The 14476-nt window shown below is 42.9% G+C and overlaps 2 protein-coding genes across 4 annotated transcripts; one reads left to right on the top strand and one right to left on the bottom strand.

The window, feature by feature from the left end:
- The first annotated feature begins 94 nt into the window (after positions 1–94).
- On the top strand, positions 95–10074 carry dnajc14 (DnaJ (Hsp40) homolog, subfamily C, member 14). 3 transcript variants are annotated; one of them, XR_014599235.1, is made up of 8 exons: positions 101–223; positions 1554–3027; positions 3151–3257; positions 3574–3693; positions 3842–4002; positions 6194–6296; positions 6665–9581; positions 9637–10074. XR_014599235.1 is itself a non-coding variant. In XM_084040244.1 (7 exons), the coding sequence occupies exons 2-7, from the start codon at positions 1807–1809 to the stop codon at positions 6957–6959; spliced, it is 2007 nt and encodes a 668-aa protein (XP_083896370.1). In that variant the 5' UTR covers positions 95–223; positions 1592–1806; the 3' UTR covers positions 6960–10074. The 3 variants fall into 3 exon arrangements, 2 of the variants coding, with proteins under 2 accessions (XP_083896370.1, XP_083896369.1); XM_084040244.1 differs by having other exon boundaries at positions 95–223; positions 1592–3027; positions 6665–10074; XM_084040243.1 differs by having other exon boundaries at positions 6665–10074.
- On the bottom strand, positions 7540–14090 carry inpp1 (inositol polyphosphate-1-phosphatase). Its single transcript, XM_084040265.1, has 6 exons — positions 13875–14090; positions 13092–13297; positions 12940–13000; positions 12445–12645; positions 12173–12347; positions 7540–11623 (listed from the first exon to the last, which is right to left on the bottom strand). Exons 2-6 carry the CDS (start codon positions 13293–13295, stop codon positions 11131–11133), a joined length of 1134 nt encoding a protein of 377 aa, XP_083896391.1. The 5' UTR covers positions 13296–13297; positions 13875–14090; the 3' UTR covers positions 7540–11130.
- Positions 14091–14476: the final 386 nt, after the last annotated feature.

The raw sequence follows: 14476 nt of genomic DNA, 5'->3' as shown, positions 1-14476 counted from the left end.
TGTTAATTATCAGTTATACCAACAACTCAATAGGTGGCAGTAGAGGTTTTCTGAATTGTGTGCTAACGGTCCTTAAAACCACGAAGAAGATGAAGGGGGAGGAGGAGGAAGAAGAAACTGGAAGAAAGTAGGAAAACGAGCAGAAGAAGAAGAAGTGGCTAAAAAAAACAACACGGACACTTGGCTGTCTGTTCACAAACAAGGTTACACAATTATCTGAGAGGTATATATGACATCCAGTTTGTTTGATGCAAAAAAAATATGTGCTTTCTTGCTGGGCTCGTCCGGTGTCCAAAACATGCCCGAGCCTGCTCGTCAAGCCCCACAGGAAGGGGCAGCAGACGTTAACAGTAGCTAGCCCAAGCTCGCTACTGTTGTTAGCTAACAGCTAGCTGCTCGCTTGGCTGTCTGTGAGCCAAAAATTTTAACAGTTTGCAGCTGTGGTGTCGTTTTAATCGTCGTTGGAGACCTTATTTAGTCGAAATGTTGTCAGGTTAGCCAGCCAGAGGCAAGCTAATTTTAGCCCCTGAAGTGCCTGTCTGTCATCCTGTTGGCTGGCTGCTGCTTCGTGCTAACACCCAGGCTGTCTGCTAACATTAGCCGCCTTGAAAATATCTTGTGATGTTATTAGATATACATTGATACCAAGTTAGCCGGTCAGCTAGTTCACTAGTCCGACCGCCTCGTAATTACGTGTTTTTTCGGTTGTAAAAAGGTCAAACGTGTGTTCATACAGCTCGTTTCTGAAACAGCGTTTTCCTCCTCGGCTAACTGCATTAGCAAACAACTATGGTTAAGGAATAGAACGTGAGTTAACCGAACGTAATCTGTGTTGCTCTCATGCACATGCACGTGTTTACGTGCAGCTTGAGTGTTTTATTGTTTGTCCACTTCCACAAGGCCTGGACGGATAAGGTCATCTAGTTAATCATTAATAAATGACACGACCTACTCGTTCTCATTTTATTATTTATTTAGGAAAAGCTTCTCCAAGACCGTGTAGTTAACAGTCATGGTGAGCTCTGTGAGGTGGCAACGCAGTTAACTTCTCCTCTATATGGTACTGGTAGCAGCAGGTGTAGGTAAAAAGTAACTACTAACTTTCATTTTTATTGTCAGTTAGTCAATTATTTGTATTTGTTTTGTTCGACCAATAGTCCAAGCTAAAATATATTCAGTTTACAACGAGATAAAAAAAAGTCAGCTCATTCTCATATTTGAGAAGCTGGAACCAGTGAACGTTTTGTTTCAGTGGCGCTGCTCTGTAGGGTGTGTAGTATGGATCAAATCTGTTGTTGTGCTATATGTGATTTCATATTGCTATATTCATATACACTGAAATACAGCACCTTTTCTAAAAAAAAAGAAAAAAAAAAGAATTATATCTATAGCTACCATGGTTTAGCATATTCTCTGAACTGATGGTTGACAAATGTATATCATCATAGTGGACACCCCTTCGTTTAAGATTTAGTAAGGTGTAAAAATTTGCAATTCAATATACATGACTACTGACAGAAGCATAAATCTCATTTCATTCTGCTTTTTCACAGTGTTGGTGCAAGCAGAACTCGTATGTGCTGCTTTTCAGGCAACGACCTGATGCATGATGTGAGGTGTGTAAAAACCCTTTGACACCTGGAAGTGGCTGCTGATATGGTGGACCCGAGACTGACCTTCAGGAGCCCCCAGTCTCACTTTTTTATGAGAGCCTGGGGAAAATGTTGCCACAGATTATGGATCTAGGAAATCATCTTCCATGAGATTCCAGTTTCACAGCGCCTCAATCGAACATCTGTAAGGGACATGGAGAGAGAAGGAGCTGAGAAGGAGATGGATGACGTTACAGATGCTGAGGAGGAGATCCCCGATGGCGATTCCGCCTCAGTGATTGGGTCTAACCAGTGGGAGTTTATAAAGACTGATGATGAATATGAGCAGGAGGATAAAACAGCCTATCTCAAATCTCAGGACACCCCAAATCCAGCCCCTCCACTAGACACTGGAATCGGCGAAGCAGAGATTTGTGGATCTACAGAGGTCAACGAGGATACTGAGGTGGCTTCAGAAGACTTCGAGCATGGCGACACTGCAGATAATGAGAACCCGCATGTTATAAATCAGGAAGAGGATGAAGCTGCGAAGGAGCAGCACATGAATGGGGAGTCTGGCTGGAGGAACGTGGGGCCTGGACGGAAATGCAAATTGAGGAGCAGTGAATCAGTTTCAGAGCAGAGCAGTCAAAGTGCATTTTCCTCCATTCAAAAAGGCAATTTTATGTCAAGCGGTGGTCGACACAAGCAGACCCGCAGACGTAACCACCACCACCATCAGCAGAACCGAGGGCGCAGACGGACAGGCAACCAGCTCGTTTTAGCTTTGAAGGAAATGCTGTCAGAGTCCCTGAGCTTCTGGTGCATCTCCTGCATTCACATGATGATTGAGATTATTGTCACACTAACTCACAATTGTGGAGTCGGTGTGGAGACCGGAGGGGTGAAACTTTATAACTTTGGACAGCAGATCTTTATAAAGATGACGGATACAGCAGGAATGAAGGCAGACGCTAGTCGAATTCTGAAATGGACTAAATGCACAGGAACAGACTTGGCGGATAAAATTGTTAGGTCAGTGAAGTGGGTAAAGACAGCTGCCTTATCTTGTTTGAGACTCTTCTGCGCTTTGGTTATTCTCGGTTACCAGTGGGCAAAAGTTGCATTGGTTCGCGTTGGTGGAGAGAGGGGAAAACGCTATTGGACAGCTTTTCAGGAGTCGAGGCTTTGGAAGAGGGTGGTGTCCCTGCTGGAGAGAGTCCGATGCAGGTTTAGGAGGCGTGGCCATGTGCCACCATCCAGCCCTGACTCGCCCAGCAGAGCAGGGAGAAGCCAACCGGGCCAGGAGCTGGAGAGACTTCTGGCTTTGGCTGAGGTACCAGAAGATGAGCTCGACCCCTTTACAGTGCTGGGTGTGGAGGTGCATGCCACTGAGGCTGAACTGAAGAAGGCCTACAGACAGCTGGCTGTCCAGGTGTGTGTGAAGTGCCTGAGTGGAGAAAATACAACTGTTGTACACCTGAAATAATTACCCACTAATTGTATCTGAGGCTGAGTTTTTCTCCTTTACTCCTTTTCTCTGTCCTTTCTTCTTCAGGTCCATCCAGACAAGAATAAACACCCACGTGCTGGAGAGGCGTTCAAAGTACTGAGGGCTGCCTGGGATATTGTCAGTAACCCAGAGACACGACGAGAATACGAGTTGTGAGTACACAGAAAAACTGGTCAAAGGACATCAAAATAAAAACAAATCATATATATTCAAAACCAAGTTTTTTTCCCCCTGCAGATGGAAAGTGGTATCATCAGTTTGTTAAAAATTAATATTGGAACCAACATATTTATCTCATCCTTGTAAGATCACCTTATTGGACACTGTTCTTGCATTATTTACCCGAAATCAAGTTTCCTAAAATGTCATATGTGAAACAGTGATAGTAAATAGAGATTGACTGGAGTTTGACTCCTTAGGCCTGCTATGGTTACACATCACAAACCAGTCTGTTTCATTCCCACGCAGGAAGCGTATGGCAGCAACTGAGCTCTCAAAGTCCATGAATGAGTTTCTCACTAAACTGCAGGATGACCTGAAGGAAGCCATGAACACCATGATGTGTACCAAGTGTGAAGGCAAACACAAGTACGTCGCTACACACCCAACACCATCAGCTGAATGGGTGTCGAGGATTTCTTCCGACGGAAATCAAACATTTTGTTATTACACACAGCTGCGTCATGTTTTATGCAGTAAACTTTCATCACAGTTGTGTTTGCTTCGTGACTTGCAGGCGGTTCGAGATGGATCGTGAACCTGCTGAGGCCCGGTTCTGTGCTGAGTGCAACCGTTGCCATAGTGCTGAGGAAGGGGACCTGTGGGCTGAGTCCAGCATGCTGGGCCTTCGTATCACATACTTTGCCTGTATGGATGGCAAGGTGTACGATATTACAGGTGAACATCAGCTTTTTCTAATGATTTATCTGCTCCTCTCAACAGTAAGTAAACAAAAATACATTCTGTGGTTTGTATGAGCTCATATATTATCAGTATCTACACCTCTCTGTGCTTGTATGCACAGGTTACATTTCCCACAAAATGACCATTTGTGGATCAATTATTCACCCTGTGTTACCTTGAATTATTTATTTCCCGTGCCTCTACGAAGACTCAAAAATCAGAGAAAAGTCTTGATTAAGTAAATGGGGGCTGATCTTAACAACAGGAAACTATATCATAACATTTGTTTACAACTCTCACACAATCCGTGCAGTATAACCCAGGTCTCATCTATCCAGTTGTAAGCTCAGTACTTCCCAAACATGCATCGAAAACCATATTATTCAAAACAACAACTTCTGCATAGTTTCAGGTTTGCATCACATGCGCTACATCATCTGTGAGTCTGGACGAATCAGAAGTTGTTAGTAAATGCATGTTTTGGGGAAGTACTGAGTATATGACTGGACAAATGAGATTTGGATTATACTGCACGAGTTGTTTGAGTTTCTGAACGGATGTTTTGATATAGTTTTGCTGTTGTTAAACGTGGCTCCCATTTCATTTCAACAAGACAACAAGAAGTGTTTTCCATTAACTGTGGAGACATGCAAAAAAATTATTCAAGGCAAAACAAGGTGAGAAATTGATATACAGTTTTGATTTTGGTAATTTTGAGGGTGATGTATTCCTTTTTTAAGGAAAACTTCAGAATGTACACTGCTGAATCAATTAAGGGAACACAATCACACACCAGATCATGATGACAAATTATTCAAGTCAAAACAGTCAAAGGAAAACAAAATCAACCCACTGAGGGCTGGATTCAAAACCACGCTGAAAATCAAGGTAAAAAAATGTAATCACAGGCTGATCCAACTTGTGTGAATTCATTACGGCAACTCATAATGTGACTCCGTAATGGGTTTGTATAAACTCACAACTCACAAACAACTTCTGGGCTGCTCCTGATGAGTTAGCCTGATGAGTTAGCCGATGGTGTCCTGGGGGATCTCCTCCCAGACCTGGATCAGGGCATCAGTGAGGTCCTCGACAGCTGGACTAGGCAGCGTTGGATACACCGATACATAACGTTCCATCAGTGTTTTAGGTCAGGGGGAACTTGAGGGCCAGTCAATGGCATCTAGCCCTTCGTCATCCAGGAACTCCCTACACACTCTGGCCAGGAGGAACCCAGGGCCCATTGCACCAGGAGGAACCCGGCCCTGGGGGGTGCACTGCACCATTGTCCAAGGTCTGACCATCACTCTGAGCAGTCCGGGTACTGTTAACTATGACATAGAGGTCTGTGTGACCCTCCAAGGATATGCCTTCCCCAGATCATCACAGACCTACTGCTAAACTAGTCATGCTGGATGAAGTTATAGGCAGCATACCGTTCACCACAGCGTCTCCAGACTCTGTCACACCTGTCACATGTGCTCAGTATGAACCTGCTCTTATCTGTGAAGAGAACAGGGCACCAGTCGCAGACCTGCCAATTCTGGTGTTCTCTGGGGAATGGCAATTAAGCTGCACAGTGCTGGGCTGTTAGACCAGGTCCCACTAGAGGACGTCGGGCCCTCATGACACCCTAATGCCACCCTCATGAAGCCTGTTTCTGATGGATTGGTCAGAAACATGCACACCAGTAGCCTGCTGGAGGTCATTTTGTAGGGCTCTGGCAGTGCTCCTCCTGTTCCTCCTCCACAAAGGAGCAGATACCGGTCCTGCTGCTGGGTTGATGCCCTTCTACGGTCCTGTCCAGCTCTTCTTGTGTTACGGTCGGTCTCCTGGCATCTCCTCCATTCTCTTGAGACTGTCCTAGGAGACACAGCAAACCTTCTTGCGATCACACACACATGGATGTGCCATCCTGGAGGAGCTGGACCACCCTGATTGGGCTGCAGGTCCCTCCTCATGCTACAAGATTCAAGATCATTTCACCAAAGTCAGTGACAATGATTCACAATCACTTGTGCTTCTAAATGGACAGATTGATATCCCTGACGATGAACTGACTTGGTGTTATACTGTGATGATTAAGTGTTCCCTTAATTAATTTGAGCAGTGTAGTTTCAGAGTATTTCCTTGTTGCACTTTTTCCTTCAGTCGTGTGACCTGAACTGATGTTGTTGTGTTTCAGAGTGGGCAGGTTGCCAAAGAATAGGCATTTCTCCTGACACACACCGTGTGCCCTACCACATCTCTTTTGGTGCAAAGAACAACAGCAACTCCACACGACACAGGTACGTTCAAGTTAAACAGTGTTTCTTGTTGTGGCTCCATGATGCTAAAGCATGTGCTGTTTCATTTTCCTGTTTCTCATTCGGGCCTTTTTTATTTGTTCATTTGTTTTTTGTTTTTTTGTTTTTTTTAAAACCAAAGTTTCACTGTGGTCGGTGTATTTCCAAGATAACTATGTGACTGCATTGTTGTGAATCAAACTCTCATGTGGGAAAATCCCATTGGCTTTTTTTCGGGGAACTAGCGTGATGCTACTTCTGGGGTTGGCTTAGAAAAATATGTCATTGCTGCACCACTCTATTGCCGTTACAAGCAGGAAAGACCATAATTTCACTTGGCTGAATCTGAACATTCCAACTTTCACTTTCAGGACGCCCTCAGAGAACCCCACAGGCCCAACCAACCCTGCAGATTTGCAGGACTTCTTCAACCGAATCTTTAAAGGAGGACCTCCTAACGACATGGCTGCCAATGGGGGCTTCTTCCCCTCAGGTCCACCCCCTCATCACCCCCCTGGAGCTGCAGCTGGAGCACCCCCGTTCTCTCCACCCCCAAGCCAGACAGGTTTCTTCATGCCGGGGGGTCAACGGCCAGAGTCCAGTGAGGCGGAAAGTGGCAAACCCCCCAGAAGGAGGAAGAAGGTCCGCAAACCCTTCCAGAGGTGAAGTCTGTTGACTTCTCAGTCTATCAACAGAGCAACACAGGGACACACAATATATAATGGCCATGTTTGTCTCTCGCCTGCCTGTTGGCATGCCAAGATCTGAACTGGAGATACTTCATAAGGCTGATCAGCCAGAGGAGAGAAGGAGAGACTTTAGATTACGAAGAGGAGACTGAACAAGTATTGAAGGATGGTTGAAGAGGTGACGCGACGGTGCTTTTCCTCTCACTTCATCTTATTGTTTTGTTGGTCTTTAAGTCGACTGTAGCCTTGGCATTGAAATCCTCATCTGGATGCTGTAATGAAATATTTTCCTTTCATAATTTCCTGCCAAATCCTACAATGCATGATTTATTCACCTGCATTTTAACAGTTTTTTCTCACTTTTGTTGTTAATTTTTTTTGTGTAAGGTTAGATTAAGACGTTGGTTCCAGACTCAGAGTGACAGCCGAAGGGAAAGGTAGGGATCCCATTAATCAGCATAAAGAAGTTAATGATCTGGGCAGCTTCACTTTGTCAGTGGTTACTCATGTAAGATCCGCCCCTCGTCTGCCATATTTAAATTAAACGTTTTTTAAAAAATTGATCAAAACCAGTTCATCTCAACAAAATGAACTAAATAAAATCAGAGGGCATGATGTGAATCTGGTAGTGTGTGGTCAGCAAGATTACATCAGATAAATACCGCAAAAAAGAGTTGTGAAATAGACTTGTGCTCTCTAGGAGTTCAGTTTCAAGGGTTTGTTACAACAGAAGCTAAACAAATCCTCTCGAAGTTAATACTATATTAAGATTTCTCCATTCGTGCAGAATTAGTTATACGTAATATACGTAATCTATGCTGATAACTCGGTGGCGATTACCAGAGAATCACATCCTACACTTAACCTCTCTTTTCAAGAGCCACTCAACCAGAGAGGAGTGAAGATGTCAAATCTGGACCCGAATAGGTGAAAATGATAAGACCGTGTTTGTTTTGAAATATGCTTATTCAAATAGTACATATAACTGCAGCCCAGATTTAAATGTAAACAGCAGCAAATGAGTTCAGTTGTGTTTCTGTAATACTGAACACCAGCTGAGCTGCTTAAAACTTTAAAAGTGACACCTTGACATTTTGAAATGTTGATGTTTTTCTTCGCTGGGGATTCATTTTTGTTTTGACCACGTAGAATTGATCTCCACTGCCCCCTGTTGATTCACCGTGTAACCACACGGAAGTAAAACTTACAGTTGAACTGATGGAAAACCTGGTTAACAGCAATCGAGTCTTAAACGTACGTAACTTTTATATCAGACATTTTCACATCAGCATTATTACTTTAATTTGTTCATTACTGACTTCACAGTAAGCCTTGTAATAAGACAGTTAAAGGCATCATGGATTTGCAATATATTTCACATAGTTGATTTGCGTGGTCGTTCATGCTGCTACTGAAAAATAAAACTTCCAGTTGTTTACATTTCACCTTTTTCATCAGGGTCCCACTTCTTAAGTGCAATTTAATGCCAGCATGGATGTTTTAGGGTATGTTATGCCATTACTGTCACCCAGCTCAGGACAAGTCTTTAAAAAAATCTACCACAGAAAAATAAACATTCAGAAATAATAGTGTTTCTAGGTTATTCTTCCACCCATCATCTGTAACAGCTTATCCTGTTCAGGGTCGCTGGGTTTCTAGATGAATACATTGAAAAATATTTATTTTTTATCTTCTTGTTTAAGTTTGCAGTGTCAGCTCAGTGGCTCCTTACAGCGTACAATTAAATACAGTGATGTGCTATAAGCTGTTGATTTTTTTCTGGTTCCACTCGGATATTGTTCAGCTTTCAAAATGTCAAGGTCACGGGAAATCCAATCTAAAGCTAAACAAATGGTTTCCTTGTATTACTCGACCATACAACAGGAAGGGTTTATACAAATTATAATAGATTGTACTTTGGGTTTTGTTTCTTGATATGGTTATTTCATAGAAGTAACAATTTTCACCAGTGCTTAATTTAAAACAGCTGTAGTTGTTTACAGCTGATATGTGCAGATTGTGAGAGTGTAGTGAAATGGCAATTGCGTGTGATAAGGAATTTGATAAAGGCTATTTTTTTTTAATATTTGACAGCTGATAATGAAAAGTACCATGTTTTTGTTGTTCATTTGCACACCCACTCCTGTATTAACATCAGAAGGATTTTGAACAGTCATCGGTGATTTAGCCTAAACCGACCCCTCCAGCTGCAGCTGAGTAGGAGGTGTAGCCCGCTAAGCTAACAGCTCATTTGCAAATTAAGATTTTTTTTTCCGGTAGAATGAATTTATTTTTAGAAAAACAACATTGAAGTTGCACAACCATCACACTCTGGATAACCCCAACTGTCAGGACAATTTTCTGGAATTGTAATGCATGATGTGGGTTTGTCCAGTAGCTGGAAAAGATTAACCGTTGTTGTTGTCATGGAAGCAGGATATTACGATTGCCATATTTCTGTTAATGTGTCAAATTGTTTTTCTCTTTTATGCATTTGACTTGGACTGAGTTGTTCTCAGCTAAAATGGCCCTTATAAATTAAACTAATGAATTTAACATAATTTATGCTGATGATAAAAACTATCTGACAAGAGGGCAGGTTAAATTGAGATCATTACTTTGAGATAAGCAACAAAAAAAGAAATTTGATAAAGGTTTCATTTGCAATTGTGTTCTTTTACATAGTCACTTAGGTGTCAAGTATCTAAGCTCCTATCCACATTTTCAGAAAGACTCTTTTTGGATCATACATCCTCAAATATCTAATTCATTCCCCAACTGGGAAATTTAATTCACAGCTGAAACCATGTTGAGAGTATGTTGTTTTCCACACATCGACTTGAAAATGTACAGTGCTGTATGTTACAAGGCAGCAGGTCGAGGTCAATGAAAGAGCCAACACTTCAGTTTTTTTTTTTTTTTAACAGAATATGCAGAAGTATTGCAAAAAATATCTGACAATCATCAGGGTTTCTTTTGTAGGGAATTAAGAGGCGAGTTCCCTGGCTGGCAAACAGTTTTAAATTATCACTGTTGGGTTTCGTTCCCCTGCTTTCTCTGGTTTTCAAAATAAAGAGGATTTCTTATATGCATATTGTTGTTATGTTTTATGCTCAAAAGGCTTATACATAAATTATTCCACAGTCATGTAACAATGCATATACCATTTTAAAAATACAGTGACAATGAATGTGAGGTTACACGTGTCATCATTACAAATATCTGGATAAGAATCCATTTCACTTCTTTGGAGGAGCCTGTTACCCTGCATAGATCCCATCCTACAATATCATTTATTTTACGGTAAACCCACACTGAAGAAAGGCTCACCGCTTCACCTCATAAGGCTTTTCCATCCTCTGACCTTATTAACCAAGGGTGCTACGGCCAAGATGGTACGTCTACCCCTCTGCTCCTTAAAAGGAGTTACTCCAGAGAGATGAAGATTACTGAGTCTAATTCCCCAACTCGACTTATAACATTTAACAGATTCATCCGTGTGGGGAAACTGTAATATCACTATCACAATTTAAACTCCTTTTAATCCCAGAAAAATCCTTCATCCTTGTTAATCAGAAGCAGTCTCGAGATGCCAAAGTGCTTTTCCTCTGGCAGGGAAGCGTTCCCCAGCTGTCCGGCAGTGAGCACTTTTAACGAACATGATTACCTGACTTTATGCATTCAGACAAACTGTTACAAAGCTATGTTTCCTAAACGCTAATCAGATCAGAGCTAAACAAAATTAACAAAATCACGTTTACTTTGTTGTATATCGACATGAACCCAAGAGACAGGCTTTATTTTTGGATTTGATTGATAAGCATCACTTTTTTTTTTTCCATTTCTTCCTTTTCAAAAAGGAATGTATTTTTACTTATTTTGCTTTCAGAACATTTCTAACCTGGATGTCAACAGCCTTGTGAGGATCATAACTTGTGATGAAAACCAAAGAAAAGATTTGGCCCAGACCAGGCGTTCATCTTGTCATAAACACACTTATACGCAAATATATCTGGTTAAAAATAAGACAGTATTTATAATTAAAATATTTCATCCTGCACCATATACTTCTCTCTACTTATATATAAAACATATCAAATATAATGCATGAATAGCTGCGTCAGCGTGTGCTGGTTACAAACCTTCAACTAAAGCTTGCCTTTCAGAGGTCCGATGATGCTGCGGAGCTGAGAACAGTCTCGATAAGCCACCAGGCCGCCATGGTTAGCCCAGCGGTCTGCTCCTTTACACTCAGCGTAAGCCTGGTGATAGGTCAGTTCTGTCTGATGATCCGGTGCTCCAGAGCCAGACTGCAGACACTTATTCAGGTCCACCACTCCGCCTCCGAGGGCCCGGAGCAGGGCATGAGGAGCGCAGGAGTCCCATTTAAAGGTGCTTCCCTCTGATAGCACGTAAACATCAGCCAGACCCAGGATCACGCACAAGATCTTGTAGCCGGCTCCAGAGGCGTACATCAGCTTGTCAGGGCCACACAGCGAGGTCAGGGCTTCCTTTACCACCTGCTTCTCACTGGAGCTCAGCACCACCGACAGCCCCCCTCCAGGTCCATCTTTGGGCCGGGACACGGAGCAGGCATTGATGCTGCCGCAGGAAACCCCCCAGAAATGCTTCCCCTTCCAGCTGTCAACGCAAATAATTAGGTTGAGAATATGTTACTTGACTTTTTGAAAAGCTAGTCTCTGTGTGTCTGTCTGCCAGTCATTTGGTGCCAAGCAGGCGGTGTACAGTGGGTTTTTAAAGCTTTTTCTTTGCAGCTTCATTCCAAAATTACACTGTGAGAGTTTGTTTTAATAAGTAAATTATGTTTAACTAAATATTCGGCAAGATGCAGCTGCAAATTCAGAAGGAAAACACTGTTATGTATTGAAAATATCTATCTCAGTGGCCACTTTATTAGGTACACCTGTACCATCTAATCCAATCCAATCCAATGCAGTTACTCTGCCTTGAATGTTATGTTTTTTGTAGATACGGTCAGAGGTTAATTCAATTACATGTTCTATTATTGAGGTGATAGATAAGGGTGGCATTTTACTGAGGTATTCAATACTCTGCCCCTTCATGTTTGTAAACGGGGAGTACCCAAGATTACAAACTGTAATCACAGTTAAAAACAGCACAACACAATCACAATGAAACCAGTAATAACCATTTCAGAAGAGGACTTACCCTCCACCTGCTGGATCCTTGTAGTTGAATGGCTGGTTGATGACACCCATGACAGGCTCACCTGTGCTCCGGAGATAGACCCCGATTAGGACCAAAGCGCAGTGCAACCCTGAAGGAAACAGGTGGCCCTCCTTGAGCACCTCCTCTCTGCCTTCTATGTATTGGCTGGTGGCATCTTTATTAGAAACAGGAGACAAACCGTGCCTGTTCAGGCTAAACTTGTTTTCTGGAAAATGTCTCTGACTCAAAGAAGAAAACAGCGATCCTCTGACCTATTGGGTCAATCCAGATGCCGAGCTCAGAGGGGAGGAGGGGCACCGTCAGGCCGTCTGTGTCGGCGCCGATGGTAGCTGGATCTTGATGGATGGCTCGAGCCAGCAGAGATGCTGCCGTTTGGTCACCGTCCAGCACTGTGGCCAGCAACGCCGCGGTCTCCTCCTCCGTACCGCACACCGTGACTGTCACGCTCTCTCCTGGTGACAGAGTCATCGAGGCTCCATTTGACTTTTATGACTAGTTGCATTTATTATTTACACAGCGAAATGTGCAGTGAGCTTAAATATTTGTACAGTGACACATCAATGTATTGGCTCACTCAGCTGCATCTCAACACTTTGACGTAGGAGCTGAAAGGTCAGTATGAAGCACATGATTTAAAATCGGTAGTTGGATAGATGACCTTATAACCTTTACCTTAAAGTCATTTACATCAAGTTAACAAGAGAAAATGAACACATGGTGTGTTGAGTACAACATCGAGTCATTACCAAGCCCATTTTCAAACTTGTTGGACTCCTCTCCATGAATGAAGCCATCCATCTCTGGGAACTGACAAACAAAAAAAAGAAAAGAACAAACAGGACATGATTACAATCCACCTCCAGTTCAATTCAGACGGGCCACACTTGACTTCTCCTACCTCAACGCCGACATCGTGCCGGATCATCTCCTGGATCACCACATCGGCCAGCGTCTTGAAGTCCTGGACGAACTTCTTGTTCTTGTCATCTCCGACCTTCTCTTGCACGAGGAGCTGGAAGAGGACAGCCTCCTGCCTGCAGACCCGAGCCACATTAGCTGCCTTCTCGGCCACCCGGAGCAGCAGCCTCAGCAGATCTGCCATGCCTGAACAGAGAGAAAGGGAGAGAGGGTTTAGTCGGTGCTGAGAGAAAAGTAGATGAGGCAGGTCACGCTTGCAGATACCAAGCTAATAATAGCCTCAAAATGAAAACAGGGCATTTTTTGTGAGGGAGGAAACTGGCTCAGGTCATTGTAAGTGAACCAACACAGTATCTCTGCTCAAGTCTAATGCTTTAATGTTTCCAAATAAATTACTTTAGAATAACACTGTACATCATCTGATAGTAAAATGGTGGGAGGAGGAAAAAAAAGCATAACAAAGTGTGTAAAAAATGACTACTCAGTGCCACCTACACACCGTTGAGTGTTATTAATAACGCCAGCGGTGTAGTTATGGTTCCCCTGCGGATGGAAAAAAGGGCCTCCATGTAGATTTAATTGTCAAAAGACCCAACTTTACTGCAGTCAGCTAACTGTGTCAACGTTGGTGCTCTAAACAAGCCATGGAGCAGGTTGGCTAGGGTTTAGCTTAACATTGATGATTTTGGCAAATGAGTTTAAATCACCAGAGGACAAACAAGAATACACTGACTGAAACCTTACTAAAACCCGGGTTACGCACCGCTTGTTTTCCTCTCGTCGGTCGCTCTCGGTAGCGGTGTGTGTGTGTGTTTTCTGTCCAGCCTCAAGTCACCAAACGCGGACACTGCTTTTTCAGAAGACGTGTAGTTTCAGTAAAACAGTGGCGCCTAATTAACGCCGAGCTCCTTCTGCCCTGGTTTCTTGACGTCACTGTTTCCTCTCGGAGGAAGGGCGGACGGTCTCCTCCTCACATCTAGGCCGGCAGCAGAAAGGTGCAGACAGCCGCGAGAGCACGGTGAGTATTCAAGGTGCGGACAACAGGAAATGTAGTCGTGCTGCGTTCATACTCAAATGGGAAATTCGACCATCCAAAGTCGGAAATTCAATCACAACTGTATATGTATGTTAATAATGTATATATTTAAAATTCTTTAGTTATTATATTTTTTTGGCAACATCTGGCAAAAGAACTAACTTCGAGACTAATACAATTCAATCTTATCTTATTTTTGCATATGGGCACAATGCTAAAATATTTTTTCATATATCTCTCTTTGATCTAGATTACATCTATGCAGTTCTGGATACACACACTCTAAGCTAAAGGGAGAAACTTGGTACGTTAAATGGTTTTAAGAGCAA

Source organism: Eutrigla gurnardus (assembly GCF_963514095.1).
Source record: "Eutrigla gurnardus genome assembly, chromosome: 2".
Classification (NCBI taxonomy): Eukaryota; Metazoa; Chordata; class Actinopteri; order Perciformes; family Triglidae; genus Eutrigla; species Eutrigla gurnardus.
The sequence above is the reverse complement of the archived record's forward strand: the minus strand, read 5'-3'. Positions and strand labels throughout refer to the sequence as shown.